The sequence below is a fragment of the Betta splendens genome, chromosome 8, assembly GCF_900634795.4.
Source record: "Betta splendens chromosome 8, fBetSpl5.4, whole genome shotgun sequence".
Taxonomy (NCBI): Eukaryota; Metazoa; Chordata; class Actinopteri; order Anabantiformes; family Osphronemidae; genus Betta; species Betta splendens.
Window position 1 is genome coordinate 15,158,308 of NC_040888.2, and position 16,671 is coordinate 15,174,978.

At 41.4% G+C, this 16,671-nt stretch overlaps 2 protein-coding genes across 2 annotated transcripts; both read left to right on the forward strand.

Moving 5' to 3' along the window:
- The first annotated feature begins 1,076 nt into the window (after positions 1–1,076).
- On the forward strand, positions 1,077–7,592 carry LOC114860636 (26S proteasome non-ATPase regulatory subunit 11A). Its single transcript, XM_029159382.3, has 13 exons — positions 1,077–1,233; positions 1,922–2,023; positions 3,004–3,200; positions 3,762–3,819; positions 3,989–4,183; positions 4,300–4,444; positions 4,589–4,649; positions 4,935–4,997; positions 5,117–5,242; positions 5,426–5,461; positions 5,691–5,742; positions 6,032–6,175; positions 6,448–7,592. Exons 1-12 carry the CDS (start codon positions 1,143–1,145, stop codon positions 6,172–6,174), a joined length of 1,269 nt encoding a protein of 422 aa, XP_029015215.1. The 5' UTR covers positions 1,077–1,142; the 3' UTR covers position 6,175; positions 6,448–7,592.
- Positions 7,593–8,320: 728 nt separating this feature from the next.
- Positions 8,321–15,988, forward strand: LOC114860639 (homeobox protein Dlx3b-like). Its single transcript, XM_029159387.3, has 3 exons — positions 8,321–10,085; positions 11,982–12,166; positions 13,211–15,988. The coding sequence occupies exons 1-3, from the start codon at positions 9,740–9,742 to the stop codon at positions 13,601–13,603; spliced, it is 924 nt and encodes a 307-aa protein (XP_029015220.1). The 5' UTR covers positions 8,321–9,739; the 3' UTR covers positions 13,604–15,988.
- The last annotated feature ends 683 nt before the right edge of the window (positions 15,989–16,671 follow it).

Sequence of the window (16,671 nt, forward strand, 5' to 3'; positions counted from 1 at the left end):
ACCCTGACCTTGAAGACTCTGGTTCAAATCCTGATTAAAGCATTAATAAACATGTGGAATTATATACTTTACATGAAAGTATTAGGAATATATGCAAAACAGATACTTAGATTTATTAAATTATGCATTCAATTCCAGTTGTTGTAGATGTTTAAAGATATTTCAGCAATTATTTAACAATACATTCTGCTTGAAAGCATTCACTGTGCATTTTCCTTTGGAAATGCTTTTTCTAGTTTTCATTATCATTTATTCCTCCCATAATACGCCTCGGCAGGTGGTTTGTCGTGGCCTCAAAAACTACAATTGGTGCTTCCTGGTTTCCTCTGCACCTGCCCCAGCAATGGTCAAACTGAGAGGGGCAGAGCCAGCCGGCTGGAGCACAACTGCTCGGTCCGCCATTGTTTTCCCTCGCACCTACAGCACTAATATTCAATGCCCGGGGGTCCTGTTGTAGATTACTTACAATACAGCAAGTACTTCAGCACAGTCTGATGTTAGGCGCTGACGAGTTACGCCCTTTGGAGGAGGATGAGGCTGACCTGGCAGCCCGCAGCAGAGAGCCCAGAGCCGGCGTCAGGCAGAGCCAAAGGCCGGATACATCATGTCTCTGCACTGCAGGACAGACCAGAAAAAACAGCCGGGACAGAACGATCAATTGAGTAAGTAACATATTCAACCTTTTATTGTTTTAACTTGCGCTGTGAAGTTTGAGTAAAGTTATAAGATGCTGTTTATGGTGTTTTAGACTGCCAGAAGTAGCAACTCTAATACTAATAAAATAATTAATTTAATTCTTTTGTAGGCAATATCGGCCGGTCGCGTATCGTCACAGAGACTCTTGGAAATGACAACCTTCTTGTTTTACCAGCCACTAACAGCAGATGTAGAAAAGAAAAGGATTTTGGCTAAATGAAGAATCTGTGGCTTTCTAGCAACTGTCTGCTCTGATTAAGAGGAAGGAATAAGAGTATTCTTCACTGTTACATACTAGCCAAGGTCCTATTGAAAATCGGTGAAGTTTTCCTTTAAGCATTCGTAGGCAGGCCAAACGCCTCCACCTACAGGGGGCGGTGTTTCTGATTATGTGAGCGACCTGACCGGAAAACGACGAGGCTCAGTGCGGCGGAGGCAGAGGAAAGATGGCAGCCGCGGCAGTGGCTGAGTTTCAGAGAGCACAGTCTCTTCTTGGAACAGACAGGAATGCCTCTATCGATATCCTACATTCAATAGGTAAATGAGACCGGCATATTTTGGCGCTACAAACGGTGTTTTACGCACCGACACTGAGGTTCCATTTGTCTTCATCAAACGCAGTTGTATTAACTGAGTTAACTGAGCCAATTTTGGTGTTGGACAGTTAGCAGCTAATTCAAGTTAGCTAGCTCAGTGCTTGCCGTTTGTTTTTCCTCTTGCTTGCACAGTGAGTCAGCAGCAGCCGGCTAGCTGCATACCGGCTAGCTTGCCATGAACAGGCACACTAGCTAACCTGGGTCCTTCGTTTAACTGAGGCTTGACAACTGGCTAGCTAACGTTAGCATGTAGCTTGCGTTGTTAGCAATTAGCTAGTGCCCGTCTTATCAAAAGCCAGGCCAACAAGAAATTTATTGTGAAACTGAGTTTGACTCTTTAACACCACCTATGCGAAAGCAATTAGTTACAAATTGATGTTTTATGTTAGTTGTTAAAGTTGAGAATATAGCGATAGTGATTTTGAAAAAAAAAATAGTTTCGGTATGTTACAGCATCGCTAGCACCATGGCTGCTTGTCAACCAACTAAGTTGATATAACTTCACCTAATGTTTGTCTCTGGAGTCAGAAGAAAGTGAAAGAGTATAACATCAGCATTTTCACTATTTTTATTTCCCTTTGCTTTATGTTGGTATGGATCAAATTACATAATCGGTGTATGTTTTGTAGTGAAGCGAGACATTCAGGAGAGTGATGAGGAGGCGGTGCGTGTTAAGGAGCAAAGCATCCTGGAGCTGGGTGGACTGCTGGCCAAGACCGGACAGGCTGCAGGTAACCAGAGCACGACGTTCATATTCCAAATTACACAATGCTGTATTATACAGTTTATATACCTAACTATGTTTGTTATCTGATGCTAATATCTGACATAGTTTAAAATTTAGATTGACCTCCTAGGGGCAAATCTAGGAATAAAGTTTATACTTTCTGACGAGAAAGATATACAAAGTTGTTGTTTTGAGTCTTTAGTTGTATATTATATTCGGTACACTAGTCATTTGTTAATGTTGATAAAGAATGAATGCAGTGCAGAAAGCAAAAAATAACCAATACAGTCAAAAACAATTTCTCTCTCTACCACTTGGCTGTTAAAACAAACACAGCCATGGTAGTAGAATGCTGTAGAATCTATCTTAGATAGATTTGACCCAGTGCTAGACTTAAGTGTGTCCTTGAAATTGGTCCCAGCAACCTGCTCTTTGTGTATTTATTCAGTGGTTCTCTTTCTAATTTTGTAAATGTCCATACCTCCGGTGTTGTTTTGGCTTTTGGATTATGTGTGCTTGTAAAAAGAGATGAGTTACAAAGTCACAAGTTTTTTTATGGATACTTTGAGTATCTTTGTTTTCTTTGTTATAAAATTACTAGAATAAATCAAAACAGATAAACCGAGAGAGCTGCCCTTTAAATTTAGTGGCACAGTCCTGCTTTGTTTTTTTATTATATTTTTATTTTCACGCTTTTAGTTCCTGCCAGTTGATGAAGCTTTCACTGAATCAATGGGCAGCAGTTTTATATAAAAAATTCTAAACTAGACTAAATATGTATTAGTTAGAATGTATGTTGGAATTTAAAGTCTGTTCTTTTAAGTTTAGTTTTTACAATGTTGTCTTTGCAACTCTTTTGAATTTAATTGACTCAGTTGATAAATGCAAATATTCATTCATTGTAGCAGTTTGATCAGTTCACAAGTATTGAATTATACTTATTAAACTCGTCTTTTCTTTCATTTTGTTGTTTTTTTCCCTCAGAGCTTGGGGGTCTGCTGAAGTATGTGCGGCCTTTTCTTAACTCTATCTCTAAGGCCAAGGCAGCTCGGCTGGTTCGCTCCCTGCTAGACATGTTCCTAGACATGGAGGCCGGCACAGGGCAGGAGGTAGAGCTCTGCTTAGAGTGCATAGAGTGGGCCAAGGCTGAGAAGAGGACATTCCTCAGACAGGCACTAGAGGTGAGACTTGGTACTCTTGCAGGGATTGTTCAGGCCTATAAACCTCTTGTTTTTAGTCTATTTTAGCTTCTTCCTGTCCAGAAATCCAATACTGACACGTTTGCTCAGAATAATTTAGTTGTCCAGTTCCAGATAGCAGTTAGAACAGTAGTTATCAACTAAAAACAATTTCCAATAAGACATTATTTCTGTATGAACTTTGCCATAGCGACCCTATACTGATTATAGAATGTATGAAATAAACATGCATAGTCAAAACCTGTTGCATCAGTTACGAAAGTACGTATGTGATGCCCAGTTTTGCCTGTGACTAAAACCACAGTTAACTTTAACAGTTAACATTCTAGAAGTGCTGAAGTGGTTCTGTAATTTGTACTTGAGCTCATGATTAATGGTTTTAGTTGTGCTTTATATCCCTCTTTGTCTGTAACATGGGTTAAATTCTGCTGTCTTGGTCAAACAGGAATTTTTTGTATGTTTTCATAATTGTAATTTCTCAAAAATTACCTTTACATACATGTTCTTTACGTGGGCCTGGTGTGGTTATTCTTATTTCCTCAGGCTCGTCTCATCTCACTGTATTTTGACACAAAGAGCTATCAGGAGGCACTACAACTTGGTGAGTGGTCAGCTTCTTAGAGTTGAGAATTGGTTTGCGTTTATCATTCTTATTTCAACCTAAATTTAAAAGGGATTAAATCTTTTCATAGTTGCACCATTTTACTTATCCAAGTAATTTCATATAAGATATTCTCTTGTGATGACTCAACATACCATTCTTCATCCAGGCTCCCAGCTGCTACAGGAGCTGAAGAAGATGGATGACAAAGCGCTCCTAGTGGAGGTTCAGCTGCTGGAGAGTAAGACGTACCATGCGCTCAGTAACTTGCCTAAGGCCCGCGCTGCCCTTACCTCTGCCAGGACAACTGCCAACGCTATCTACTGTCCACCTAAACTACAAGCAGCTTTAGACATGCAGTCAGGTGGCCTTTACACACACAAACCATAGAATATATGCAGATCAGATTGAAATGTGTTTAGTGCAGCAGCAGTCCAGCCCGATGCTGATGTTTGTGTATTCTGATTGGTGTGTTTTCAGGGATCATACATGCAGCAGAGGAGAAAGACTGGAAGACGGCTTACTCGTACTTCTATGAGGCTTTTGAGGGCTATGATTCCATCGACAATCCCAGAGCTATCACAGCCCTCAAATACATGCTGCTCTGCAAGATCATGCTTAACGCGTAAGTATACATAAAGAGGCAGGGGTGTAAAGAGACAATCAATTTATGATGTATTATGATAATTAAGTCATATGTCAATAATATTTCGTTTTTAGGCAGTACAGAGTTGACCTTCTTGTTTGTTTTGTTTTTTTTCCGTTTCAGGCCAGAGGATGTTCAAGCCCTCATCAGTGGAAAGCTAGCTCTGCGGTATGCTGGCAGACAAGTAGGTTTTCTAACCTTTCCTAATTCTTTATATGTCCCTGTTTTTTCAAGAAGACAAGTTCATTTTTTTAAATGAAAGTAGCCTCATTATTAAAAGCTGCATAAACTGGAAAAATAAAATTTGTATAGACCAGTGGTTGCCAACCCTGGTCTTCAAGAGCCACATTCATGCTGGTTTTTCAAATCTCCCTGTGCCAGCTAATACTGATTACCTGTGTGATCTTCCTGAGCTTATGAAGAAAATACAGTTGACATATTTTCAGGTGTCCATGTTCTTTTTCTGCAGACAGACTCTCTAAAATGTGTGGCACATGCCAGCAAGAACCGGTCGCTTGCAGATTTTGAAAAGGTTTGTGTGCTGATGTTGATGGTTAACTGCTTTGTCATTAAAACTCCCTTTGTCTTTTGGATACCATTTCAGCCTCTCTCCTCCCCATGTGACTAAAATGTTGTTTTCTGCTTGTCAAGGCACTAACAGAGTACAAAGCAGAGCTGAGGGATGACCCCATCATCAGCACCCATCTGACCAAGCTGTATAACAACCTACTGGAGAAGAATCTCATCAGGGTCATCGAGCCTTTCTCCAGGGTTCAGGTAGTTGTCTGCAATCACAGACCTATACAGACCTGTATCACACTCATACTAATTGTTCAGGAAGAGACTAGAGCTGGAGCTATTAGCAAGCATATTAAGCATAGCATATTAATACTTGGCTACATTCTAATGTACTTGTGGAATGTATGTGTGCTTAATTTGTCTTTATTCTTTTTCCAACAGATAGCACACATTTCCACTCTCATCAAACTCTCGAAGGTAAAGTTTTGCTCATCAAGTTGAGTATTTTTATATCCATCATTCACTTTACTTTGGCAATTTCCACTAAATCTTTTCCGCTGATTTCTGTGGTGAGGTATCAATAGTAAAATTGTGTGTGTGTGTGTGTGTGTGTGTGTGTGTGTGTGTGTGTGTGTGTGTGTGTGTGTGTGTGTGTGTGTGTGTGTGTGTGTGTGTGTGTGTGTGTGTGTGTGTGTGTGTTTTGCAGGGAGATGTGGAGAGGAAATTATCACAGATGATTCTGGATAAGAAATTTCATGGTATGAACAGTGTACTTTTTTAAACCTACTGTGTTTTGACATGTGAACATCAGATGAAGAAAAGGCTTCTCTAAATACATCAGGTTTCTATTTATGGTAAACCGTGTTTCTGTTTAGTTTAATGATGACTCATTTTTATGCCATTTCTGTTGAGTCTAAACTAGGACTATGTCATATAAAGCCAGATAGTGTAGAGCTCTGTTTTTGTACCCAAACTTGTCCATTTAGCTCGATTCCAAAAGAGAGATGCTTAATATAGAGTATTATTATACCCCCATTTCTATCCCAGGTATTTTGGACCAAGGTGAAGGTGTGCTGATTGTCTTTGAGGAGCCAGTTGTGGACAAGACATATGAGGCAGCCCTGGAAACCATTCAGAATATGAGTAAAGTGGTCGACTCGCTCTATAACAAAGCCAAGAAGCTAACATAAGGTCAGCCATGAGAATTGCTTATGGTGGTGTTTGTGTTCTTCCAATAAAAAGGTTTTAGTTATATTTTAGTTGATAAGTATAGTGTTTGTCAAACAGTGAGTGTATAGTAGGCTTCATTTTAAGTGTTAATTTACCAAATTGGCAAATAATCTACACTCCTGAAACCTGTTGAAATATGTGTAAAAATTATTTTCCTGTAACTATGTACTCTTTAAGAACTGATTAGGAACTACTTTCACTGTCTTCAACCAACCTTTGTTTTTCCACTTCAGACAAAGAAACCATCTGTCCTCCTATCCGGAGTGATGTTGGCTAGTCAGAACTCTGTCGATCGCTCACTTCAGCCTGGGAGGGATGAGGGGAAGAGGACTAGAACACTACAAACGCTCATCAATCCAGCAAGAAAACAAACCAGCTGACCAATTGATGACAACTCAACACTGACAGTGCTTGGGCATGCTACTCCTTCTTCGCCCTCCGCTCTTCCTCTCCTGTCACTGTCAGTTCCTTCCACTCTGACTAGGTTGATCTGACACAAAGTGCACCTCCCTGCGGACAACTCCAGGCACTACGTTCCTCTTCTCCCACCTCTGGTTTCTGCTGTGTAAAATTGGAAATGCCTCTTTTTTCTGTTTCTGTCTGCGCTGGCCATCAGGGAATCTTGTAAAATAACTACAAAGAATGCATATACAGTACTTATACATACATGTATTATAAAACACAAACTGTAACCTGGGCTTATAGTGGGTGGGTTGGTTGGTTGGTTGGTTGGTTGGTTGGTTGCTGTGTCCTCTACTGGATTCTATCGGTAATTTCAGTTTTCCAACCAACCCTGAAAATGAATGTTTTAATTTTTGTGATTTATTGAGGTTGTGAAGAATTAGCTCACTAGGTCCCCTTGAGAATGGTTTGGAAAATGCAGGCCATCAGTGCAATTCCCCTTCCCCATCTCCTCAAAACCTGACCTTTACCTCTACTCTCACTTTTTTCAGTCTGAGTGCTATCACTTGATCACAAAGCATTCGGGGATTTGTAGACCATACAGGGAGTTTTCCCATTTGTCAACTTGGGATCATGCCCCCCCCCCCGTCACTTCCTGTTTGTATATACCAATTGCCAAGCGCCTCTGTTCATCAAAGGCCTCATGTATCAACACTGTCCCCCTTTTTTATAATGCATAAGAATAAAACAAACCTTGCCATCGAGAGCTGTCAGTCACACAGTGTGCTTTTTATGCTCAAGATGTGACTAGAGGAGAGAACTCTGCATATTGAGATATGGTTGGCTGTGCAGAAAAGGGCAGGTTATGTGAAGAAAATAAACGTACATTTCTGGTAACTTAATTTTGCAAAGACATGAGGGATTACAATGTATGACATTCAGAAAGACAAATGCTAATAAAAGTTTAAACCTGCAACTTGTGTCATTTAACGGCCCCGAGTATCAAAATGGCATCAGTTTGCATAGAATTGTCAGTATCAGCATTTCCCAATCAGGGTCTAATATTTAAATAAAACATTTTTTCTCTGTTTGGACTTAACAGTGTGCACAGTGAAACTGAAATTCCAAGTCTCGACAGTCAGCTAATCAGTGGCCAAACAGTGAGTCAATGTTATACACAATTTTATATATCTATATATATAAAATACTCAGACTTTACCTATTTAACACGTATGTGTTTGCGTAGAGAACACTAACTTGTCTTGTTTCAGTTTAAATGCGTTAACGCCTGTGGTAATGGGTCAGCTGATCATTTTCTTGACTCATTCAATCGCTACATCTAGTGGCAGGAATATGGAATTTACTCAACACAGGAGGTTTTCAGATTTGTGATGCGTTTACAGAACAGAAAATAAATTTGATCTCTATGGAATCAAATTAGGGTCAGATTAGATTTGTGCGTGTGTAAATCCATCTGTGTGTGCGTAAACTGGTCTCTTTATATCTAACCAGATCTGTACTTCTACACTTAGTGGGGCTATACCAAGCTTATGCATATAATTGGGGTGTAAAAATTACGCACAAATCGTGGCTAAATTTTCAAGTAAAATGACGTGACCTTAATTTGCCTCCACGCTCTGATTGGCTAATAAACAAGGAAGTTGTTGCAGTCGTTTGATGTGGCACAGCAGATCCTGAAAGCTCCACAAGCAGCAACAAGCTAGTCCACTGACTGAAGTGTGTGACTGAAGTGTGACGTTACTCTCGTGCGGAGGTGATGCAGTTGCGCAAACGTTAAACTGGTGTTTCTATCAGAAGTTCATGTAGCGTGTTAGCTGACAGGCTATTAGCAATGCCATGCTATGTTATGATGCAGCTGGAGTTAAGGTGGGTATGTTCTAATAACGCTACATGTTACATGAACGTCTGATAGAAACACCAGTTTAATGTTTGTGTAATTGCACCATGTCTCACTGAATATGAGCCATCATGTCTGTCCTATCATTAAATATAATTAAAGTCATCAGTCAGTGGACTATCTTGTTGCTGTGTACTGCTTGTGAAGCTTTCAGGATCTGCTGTGCCACGTCAAAGGACTGCAACAACTTCCTTGTTTATTAGCCAATAGGTGCGTGGAGGCAAATTAAGGTCACGTTATTTAACTTAAAAATTTAGCCACGATTTGTGCGTAATTTTAACACTCCAAATTGTGTAAGTGTAAGCATGGTATAGCCCCACTAGGTCTACAAGTGCAAATCTGGTTACGCACACACAGATCGGTTAATGCACACATAGATCAGTGTACGTACGCACAGATTGGTTTACGCATGCACAAATCTAATCGCACCCTAATATAACGCCATAGATTTCTGTTTATCCCAAGTATTTTCCTAACATGTTTACCAAGTACGGCTTCACACGTTTACAGTAAACACTTTATGTAAAACCATGTCACCATTGTGTCCCTTAGTAGCTACTGCTTAGGAAAATGTCACACACTTTATTGTAGGTTTTCTGGAGATTGTGTATCTTCCCCCAGGCACGGGAGATTTCCGCACAAGTAACGAAGGAAAAGGCTTTTGTAAGCCTCGAATAACTGTAAATAACTCCAAACTCAAAATCTGCATCCGAATGAGAGGCAGCACCTTTAAATCTAACTGGTGTACAATTCTTAGCACAACACCATTATGTGCGGTTTCTGTACTTTGTTGAGGAGCGCTACAGATGTCCTTTAAGAAACCTCAGAGAACAGGACTTTGACTGAGTTGCCAACTGTTTATGCATCTGGTACAAAGACCTGCGTAGATCTTACTGGAGGTTTCTGTGGGGAGAAGACAGGAGCCAGACAGGCGACAGTCAGCGCTGTCTTGGCCTCAGGGCAGAGGCACGGAGCGAGCTGGCAAGCCAATGAGAAGGATACATCCGCTCCCCTCTGCCCTGCCCGGCTTGGCTCAGCTCAGCGCGCCCTGTAATTACGAGCTCTAGTTGGGCTGGGCGCCGCCACGGTGGACAGCCTGGCTGCTGCGTAAAGGGAGTTTTGGGAACGGCAGCTCCAGACGTGTGCGTGGACTTCTGAGCACTCCCAATTTCTGTTTTCTAACGAAGAAGAGAACAATACTGAAGATGAATGGGCAGGTTTCAACTGTCTTAAGGGAGAAGAAGCCGTCGCTCCCTGTGGTTGGAACTTCGTTCTCGTCCACCAAGGATTCCCCGACCCTGCCAGAGTCCTCTTCCACAGACATGGGCTTCTACAACAGCCAGAGCGCGATCCACGGCTCGCAGGATTTCTACCCAGTGCAGCAGGCCTACTCCACTGAGCACATGAACCCATATGCCTATCACACCTATAACTTGAACAGAGTGGGCCCTGGAGGTGCCTACCCTGTGGGCAAGGCAGAGTATCCCTACCCTCATTCAACGTACAGAGAGCACGGCTCATTTAGCAGGGAGGTGGAGGAGGAGAACAGTGGTGAGTTAAGCCCAGCAAAGGTTAAGAGTAATAACCATTTATTTTAAATGATGTGTCCTCTGCATTTGCAACCTCTGACTGAGCAAGTGCAAATGTTGAAACATATAAAAGTATACTAAAACTTTTGGGCAACTTGTGTCTATTCTGCTGAAACCTGAACATATGAGTTTCTGAAAGGTGGATAGAAAAGAGCTGTCAAACATATTTTACTAGTGTTGGTTTTGCCAAACTCTATGTCCAAGTCAACAATTTATTGATTTATATTATAGATATTGGTCTTTTTTCTAATGGTTTATTTCAAAGATATGAAAGAAGATTGAGCTGTGGGTTCCAAGCCTAGCAACCCCGAGCTGGTGGTTGATGAGATGAATTCCTTCTTGCTGAAATAACAGAAAATCAGCAAGAATAGTTACTTTACTTGGGTGGACAACAACAAACTTTGCCACCAAGAGTTGTCAGTCACAAAAAGCACTTTGTAGGCTCAATATGTGACTGGATAAGAGAACCCATAAGCCAAATCTAATAAAAACCTTTGGGTGGAAGCCATGGCCTAATTCCAGTGACAGAATTCAACCTTGTCCACATGTAATGTATGTTAAGAATGAAAGTTTGAGCAAACATAGGCTTGTTTAGGTTGTGCAAATATATATGGGGATGAGATTAAACAATGTTTTTTGAAAATAAATAATACATGTTCCTATAACATAATAAAAAGATCCTGCTGTACTCTAGGAACATAAACATTGATTGGGCTCTTTAACTTTTATTGTTACTGTTTAATGTTACATTTATTGTTTACTACTGTTTTTTTCAGCCTTTACTTTCATATTTTTGAGGTTGGAAGCGGTTTCTGTGCAAACTGCAGGAAAAACAAACTTGATAGACTGGTGTACTGTTTATGACATTCCAGTACTAGAATTGGCCCCAGGGGACGTCGGTCCACAGCCGACAGGTGTCATGTCATGACATATCATTTGGCCTATTTTGAATTATCCAACAAGTACAGCTTCAGTTTATCACACAAGGCCTGCACCCCCACCCTTAAACAAAATAATCCCAAAAATATGTAAATAAAAAAATGGGAACTAAGATGTTTATTCACAAAATGTAGGTGCCACATAATGCAACTGCCCAAATAACGTGCTTAAAGGAATTATTATTTTCCAAAAAGTATAGAAAGAAAACTATTGAAAAAAATAGAAACTGAACAGGGCACAGAACCATTGCAAGACTTTTAGAAATACTGAATTCATGTGTAATAATAATAATAATAATAATAATAATAATAATAATAATAATAATAATAATAATAATAATAATAATAATAATAATAATAATAATAATAATAATTTAGACCTGACACAACAAGATCTTTGTAAATAAATGTCCAGAACCATATAAAAAGTTAGTAATCAGTAATGAATCATTAATTCTTTGACAATGACAATAACTAAACTGGGTAGGTTTAAGTGTTTTTTTAGTAATGATATAAAAAGAAATACATATTCCTAAACCTTTCCCGCTAAATCTCTCACACACAAAACAGTACCACATAAACAGATATATAGAAGCAGGCCTTGAGGCTACATGAAAAGCCCTTATAAATCTGTGTCTCCCTCCCCGTCTATGGAAGACATCCAGACCAAAATTACAAGTTTAGAATGCTGGCGGAATTTCTTTGAAATCTTTGGGCTATAGTGGCCACGGCTGTTTGTTGTGCAGCTTCTCTGCACAGACTATTCTTTAGAGACTCAGTAGTAGCTCTAAAAAGCACTTTCAATGAGAAAAACTGGGAAAGCCTTTTTCATATTCATATAAAGCGTGAAATGAGGTACAAACCCCTAACCAGTTTGACCATCACAGGGTTGTTACATGCTGCGCTTGTTTCTTTTGCAGTGAAAGAAGAACCAGATATAGAGGTTCGAATGGTCCACGGGAAACCCAAGAAGGTGCGCAAACCTCGAACAATCTACTCCAGCTATCAGCTCGCAGTCCTGCAGAGGAGATTCCAGTCTGCCCAGTACCTGGCTCTGCCAGAGAGGGCTGAACTGGCTGCACAGCTGGGTCTTACACAGACACAGGTGAGGCTGCAGGGAACGTCATCCACTGTGGTAATAATCAGAGCCCTGAATAACAAGTAGGGGCTTTGTCTGTTAGAAGGTCAAAGAATTTATTATTTATATATATAGTTTATTATAAAAATTTCAAAATTCAGTTTTAGTGGAATCAGACGAAACATCACTTGGTTGTTTGTGTTGCTACACAGAACCTGAAGCTCTGTTGTAAACAGTGTTATTCACTGCAGTGCACACAAAGCACATGCCTGGAAACCTGAACCTTCATCACTGTGACTACACAGGTTAAAACGAAGGGGAACTGAAAAACCGTTTCTTAATTTATAGCTTTTCCTGCTATTAAAATTTGTCAGCTGTATTAAAATACCAGAAAATATTCCAACTCCACTTAAACACATTCAGTAGAGAGGACCAGTATTGGCCATGAGTTCTTACTCTATTGTCAGTCTGGTTTATACAGTCACACTCTGACACCTCTGATGATTTACTGCTTCACAGAGTGTCAATGCTTTAATGACAGAAGGCTGAACTGGCTGGACTGGTTGTTGTATCATACAGTAGGGGTTATTTAGTTTGAATAATACATAACTTATAAGATAACAAAGGCAGGAGCCCCATCCGACGCAACATGAAATGTGATGGTTGAATTCTATTGTGTCTTTAGTGTCTATACAAATGACAGCATCACAATAGCATAATTACATTATATCATAGTAGTTGTAAATAATCTAGTGGATCCTAGTAGAATTTGTTGTTTTATGGAATGAAAGCAAGCATGCAACTCTACCTGTTCAGAGACTGAACTTCCATCTCCAGCTCCGTCTGGGCTCATTTCTGGAAGCCTGCAGTGTCCAAGCGTTAGCGTGTAGAATTTTATTTCATCTCTGATATTATGTAATGGTCATTTATTATTTCGTACAGAAAATAGTACTTTTTTAGTCTCTTTAAAAACGATTTATACAACTATAACACATCTTTCCAATGAGAATTTCTTGAGAAAATCTGTTGTTCTTTAAATGTGAACTCAGCATTTGATGCTTCTCTTTCCAGGTCAAAATCTGGTTCCAAAATCGTCGCTCGAAGTTTAAGAAGCTTTACAAGAATGGAGAGTTTCCACTTGGGGACATTCCTCTTGAAAACAGTCCAGATGCCAGTGATTCAATGGCCTGCAACTCTCCTGCCTCCCCTGTAGTATGGGAAAACAACAACAACAACAGCAGCAACACAACCAATGACGGTGATATGAAAAATAACGCATTGCTGGATCCTGCCAGTAGTTACCAGCCTCCAGCCGATTCCTCGCCAGCATACATGGGGGAGTACACGCACCAGAACTGGTACCAGCAGCATGGTACACATTTAAGTCTGCAACCCACGGGGCAGACGCACCATGCAGCATCAGCAGCATCTTCAGCCGCACAGAGCATGGAAGTCGTTTACTGAAGTTTGTTTGCTACTACTCTTTGCTGTCTATGGGAGTGCCGTGACGACACAGCAGGTTCTGGAGCTGTGTGTGTGTGACCAAAAACACCAGTGATCCTCAGACACGAGTTGCACATATGTTGTAAAATAGGCTCAGCAGTAAATGTCATCCTGTTCACTCCAGCTCTAATGTTAATGAAAACCGCTTGTAGCATAGCTTTTGTGGGGTTTTCAGCGCTGAGACCGAGATTTTTTTATTTTAAATCACTGATAATATTTAGTGTATTTAATAGTTTAGACATTACCCTATTTATGGAAGGAAGTTATATTGATTCAGTATGTTAGGTCGTTTTTGCAAGTAGTAGGCCTTTGATCAGCAGCTTATATATATAGAATTGAATGAATAGTACTGAAATGCGACCAGTAACTATATGAATAAGGCTGAAACATGAGTGGCACAGGGTTTTGTATTTAGAGGGAATGAAACTATTTTTACTAGCTTTGGTCAGTCACAATGTTGAAGGTGGACAACATTCAAAGGGCCCTAACCTCTCTGAATACACTAATATGACGGCCCAAGTAAAATCTAGAAAAACACACAAACGAACCATGACACAGGGTTCTACTTGACATCAAAGTTACCATTGGTCTATTTAGTGCCTTCCGCTAGAGAAAAGTACATGGCTAAATATGACCAGAACTGCATGTGGGCAAGACGACTACAAGATTATGTTTTTTAGTGGCGTGGTAGTTCAATGGGTAGTGCGTTGTTCCGTGAAGCAAATGGTCACCAGTTCGAGCCCAGTTGATCCCACCAGGTGTGTCCCTGAGAAAGACACTTCACACAACCCCCCCGAGCGCCCCCATGTGTAGTTGCCCACTCCTCCCCTGGTGAGGGGATGTGGTCAAATGCCGTCAGTGCCGGCTCTGGGCATAGGCGAATTAGGCAGTTGCCTAGGGCGCCACCTGCTGAGCGGGCGCCGCTCCAAGCCTTAAGAAAAAAATGTGCGTAAACGTGCCCGGAGCTAAGCAGAAGGGCGCAAAATCACAATCTCTCCGCCCTGCAAAATCACGTTTGCGAGCCTGGAGGTGGGCGCATAGACGCGATCGCATACTGGGAGGGGGACGTAATTGCGATCGCATCCCGGGGGGTGGAGAGGTGGTGAGTAAAGTTCGCCAAATCATGACCTCGCCTAGGGTGCCAACTTGGCCCTGCAGTGAACACAATTGCCCCAAGGGGATCAATAAAATATGTCTTATATTATTATATCTTATCTTTTAACAGCAGCTACATGTCAGAAAGACAAATCTCTGACTGTCCCACCAGGCAGACATGCAGTTCATTTATTACTGTAGGTATATCTACATCGATAAATTGGCTTATAAGTATATATGGTTACGTAACAGGGCCACGCATAGGCGTGTTGACCCTGTGATGGACTGGTGACCTGTGCAGAGTGAACCAGTGCCAGAAAGCCCAGAAATTTGGGTTCACCCCTGGGTCCATTAAGACAATAAATTGTTATGTTATTGGATGCATAGATACAGATTTATAGATTTTTACCCGAGGAGGCATCAGTTAGGAAAATCTTATTCTAGTTGTGGGTTTTTCAGAACCTTGTAAGCCATTCCTGCAGCAGTAACTGTCTACTCTTAACTGTCTATGTTTTGTTGTCCCTTCTAATGTTTGAAACATAAAGGTTTGATTAACAAGGGGTTGCTTTATCGAATCTACCTGGTTAGAACTTTTTCACTTTTTGTATACACACCTGTATAGCAACAAATTGTGCAATGTTCTGAAATGCTGCTCTATTATGTTATAGTTCTATAGTACATGTCCACTGTCCCCCATTTTATTTATACTGGTCTGTGACTTGTCGTGTTGTCAGATATTAGATATAAACAAAGACCACAAATGCAGGTTACCCAGATCTGTTGTTGATGAACCAGATGGCTGAGTGAGTTACATGTAATAAAAAAGTCAGCTATAATATACATCTAACCTCAGTGGATTATTTACCCGTGCCAATATCAGTGGTGTCCTAGCAGTGTGTCTGTCTGAGTGAGTCAGACAACAGAAACAGGTTACACAGATACACACACAAACAGTACTGCGTGTAAAGGCTGTGGGAGGTGCAGCAGACACTCTGGAGTCTCTGGATACTAATAACACACTGCTGACACACAGACGAGTGTACACTGCTTTTATGTGCTGTTTGGAAGTGGCGGAAAAGTGTGTGTTGTCATGGACTCAGTCACTGCACCATTGTTTATGTTCATTTCCGGTTTTATGTTCTTGTCACGTCCTGCCTCGGTCATTATTAGTTGCTGCCAGCTTTACTTCCTGCCCCAGACCACACACCTGTTTCCCATCTAGCCATCATTCGCCACTACTTAAGCACCACCTCTTACCCCAGCCAGTTGCCAGATTGTCTACGAGCATTAGCCAGCAATCCAGCGTTTTGTATCTATGATCTTGAAACCCGTGTATGACCCTGATTCTCCTGACCCTGATTCTTGTCTTGCCTACGATCCTGCCCTGCCGTGAGTTGACCCTAGCCTGCCTTGTGACTACTGCTTGTCTAACCCTGCCTGTACTGTACCTGCCTACTCTTTGTATCGACCTTGCCTGCCTGACCACGAGAACTAGTAAACTGCGTTACCACCCAGTCTTGTCTCCGCTGTTGCATGTGGGTTCGCTACCTCGAGCATCGTGACAGTACAATCTGGCCAAACATGGACCCAGCCAGCGCCGAGACCATCCGGACCGAGCTCCGAGCCCAGGCGGAACGAATCCGCAAGCAAGAGGAACAGACCGGAGTGCTGCTCCAGGAGTTAACTCAGCACGCGGCACGACAAGAGGCGCAGGTAAATGCGTATGGGGAACAGCTGAAGCTACTTACCCAGCAACTCGCCGCGGGGCTGACGCCGCCGCCCGCTCCAGCTGTGTCCGCCACTCCGGCTCCGCGTCCTCCTGCAGAATGTTCATCTCGGAGCCCCAGCGCGCTTCTCCGGAGACTCAGGTGACTGTCGAGCGTTTATCACGCAATGTGAGATCCAGTTTGAGTTGCACGCGCCGAATTTCCCCA

What these genes read in the sequence shown, in the direction of transcription:
- LOC114860639 (XM_029159387.3), top strand. Translation starts at nt 9,740, where the DNA reads ATGAATGGGCAGGTTTCAACTGTCTTAAGGGAGAAGAAGCCGTCGCTC. An exon ending in GGTGGAGGAGGAGAACAGTG is followed by an intron (nt 10,086 to 11,981) that starts GTGAGTTAAGCC and finishes TTTCTTTTGCAG; the next exon opens with TGAAAGAAGAACCAGATATA. An exon ending in TGGGTCTTACACAGACACAG is followed by an intron (nt 12,167 to 13,210) that starts GTGAGGCTGCAG and finishes TTCTCTTTCCAG; the next exon opens with GTCAAAATCTGGTTCCAAAA.
- LOC114860636 (XM_029159382.3), top strand. Translation starts at nt 1,143, where the DNA reads ATGGCAGCCGCGGCAGTGGCTGAGTTTCAGAGAGCACAGTCTCTTCTT. An exon ending in CGATATCCTACATTCAATAG is followed by an intron (nt 1,234 to 1,921) that starts GTAAATGAGACC and finishes TATGTTTTGTAG; the next exon opens with TGAAGCGAGACATTCAGGAG. An exon ending in TGCAAGATCATGCTTAACGC is followed by an intron (nt 4,445 to 4,588) that starts GTAAGTATACAT and finishes TTTCCGTTTCAG; the next exon opens with GCCAGAGGATGTTCAAGCCC.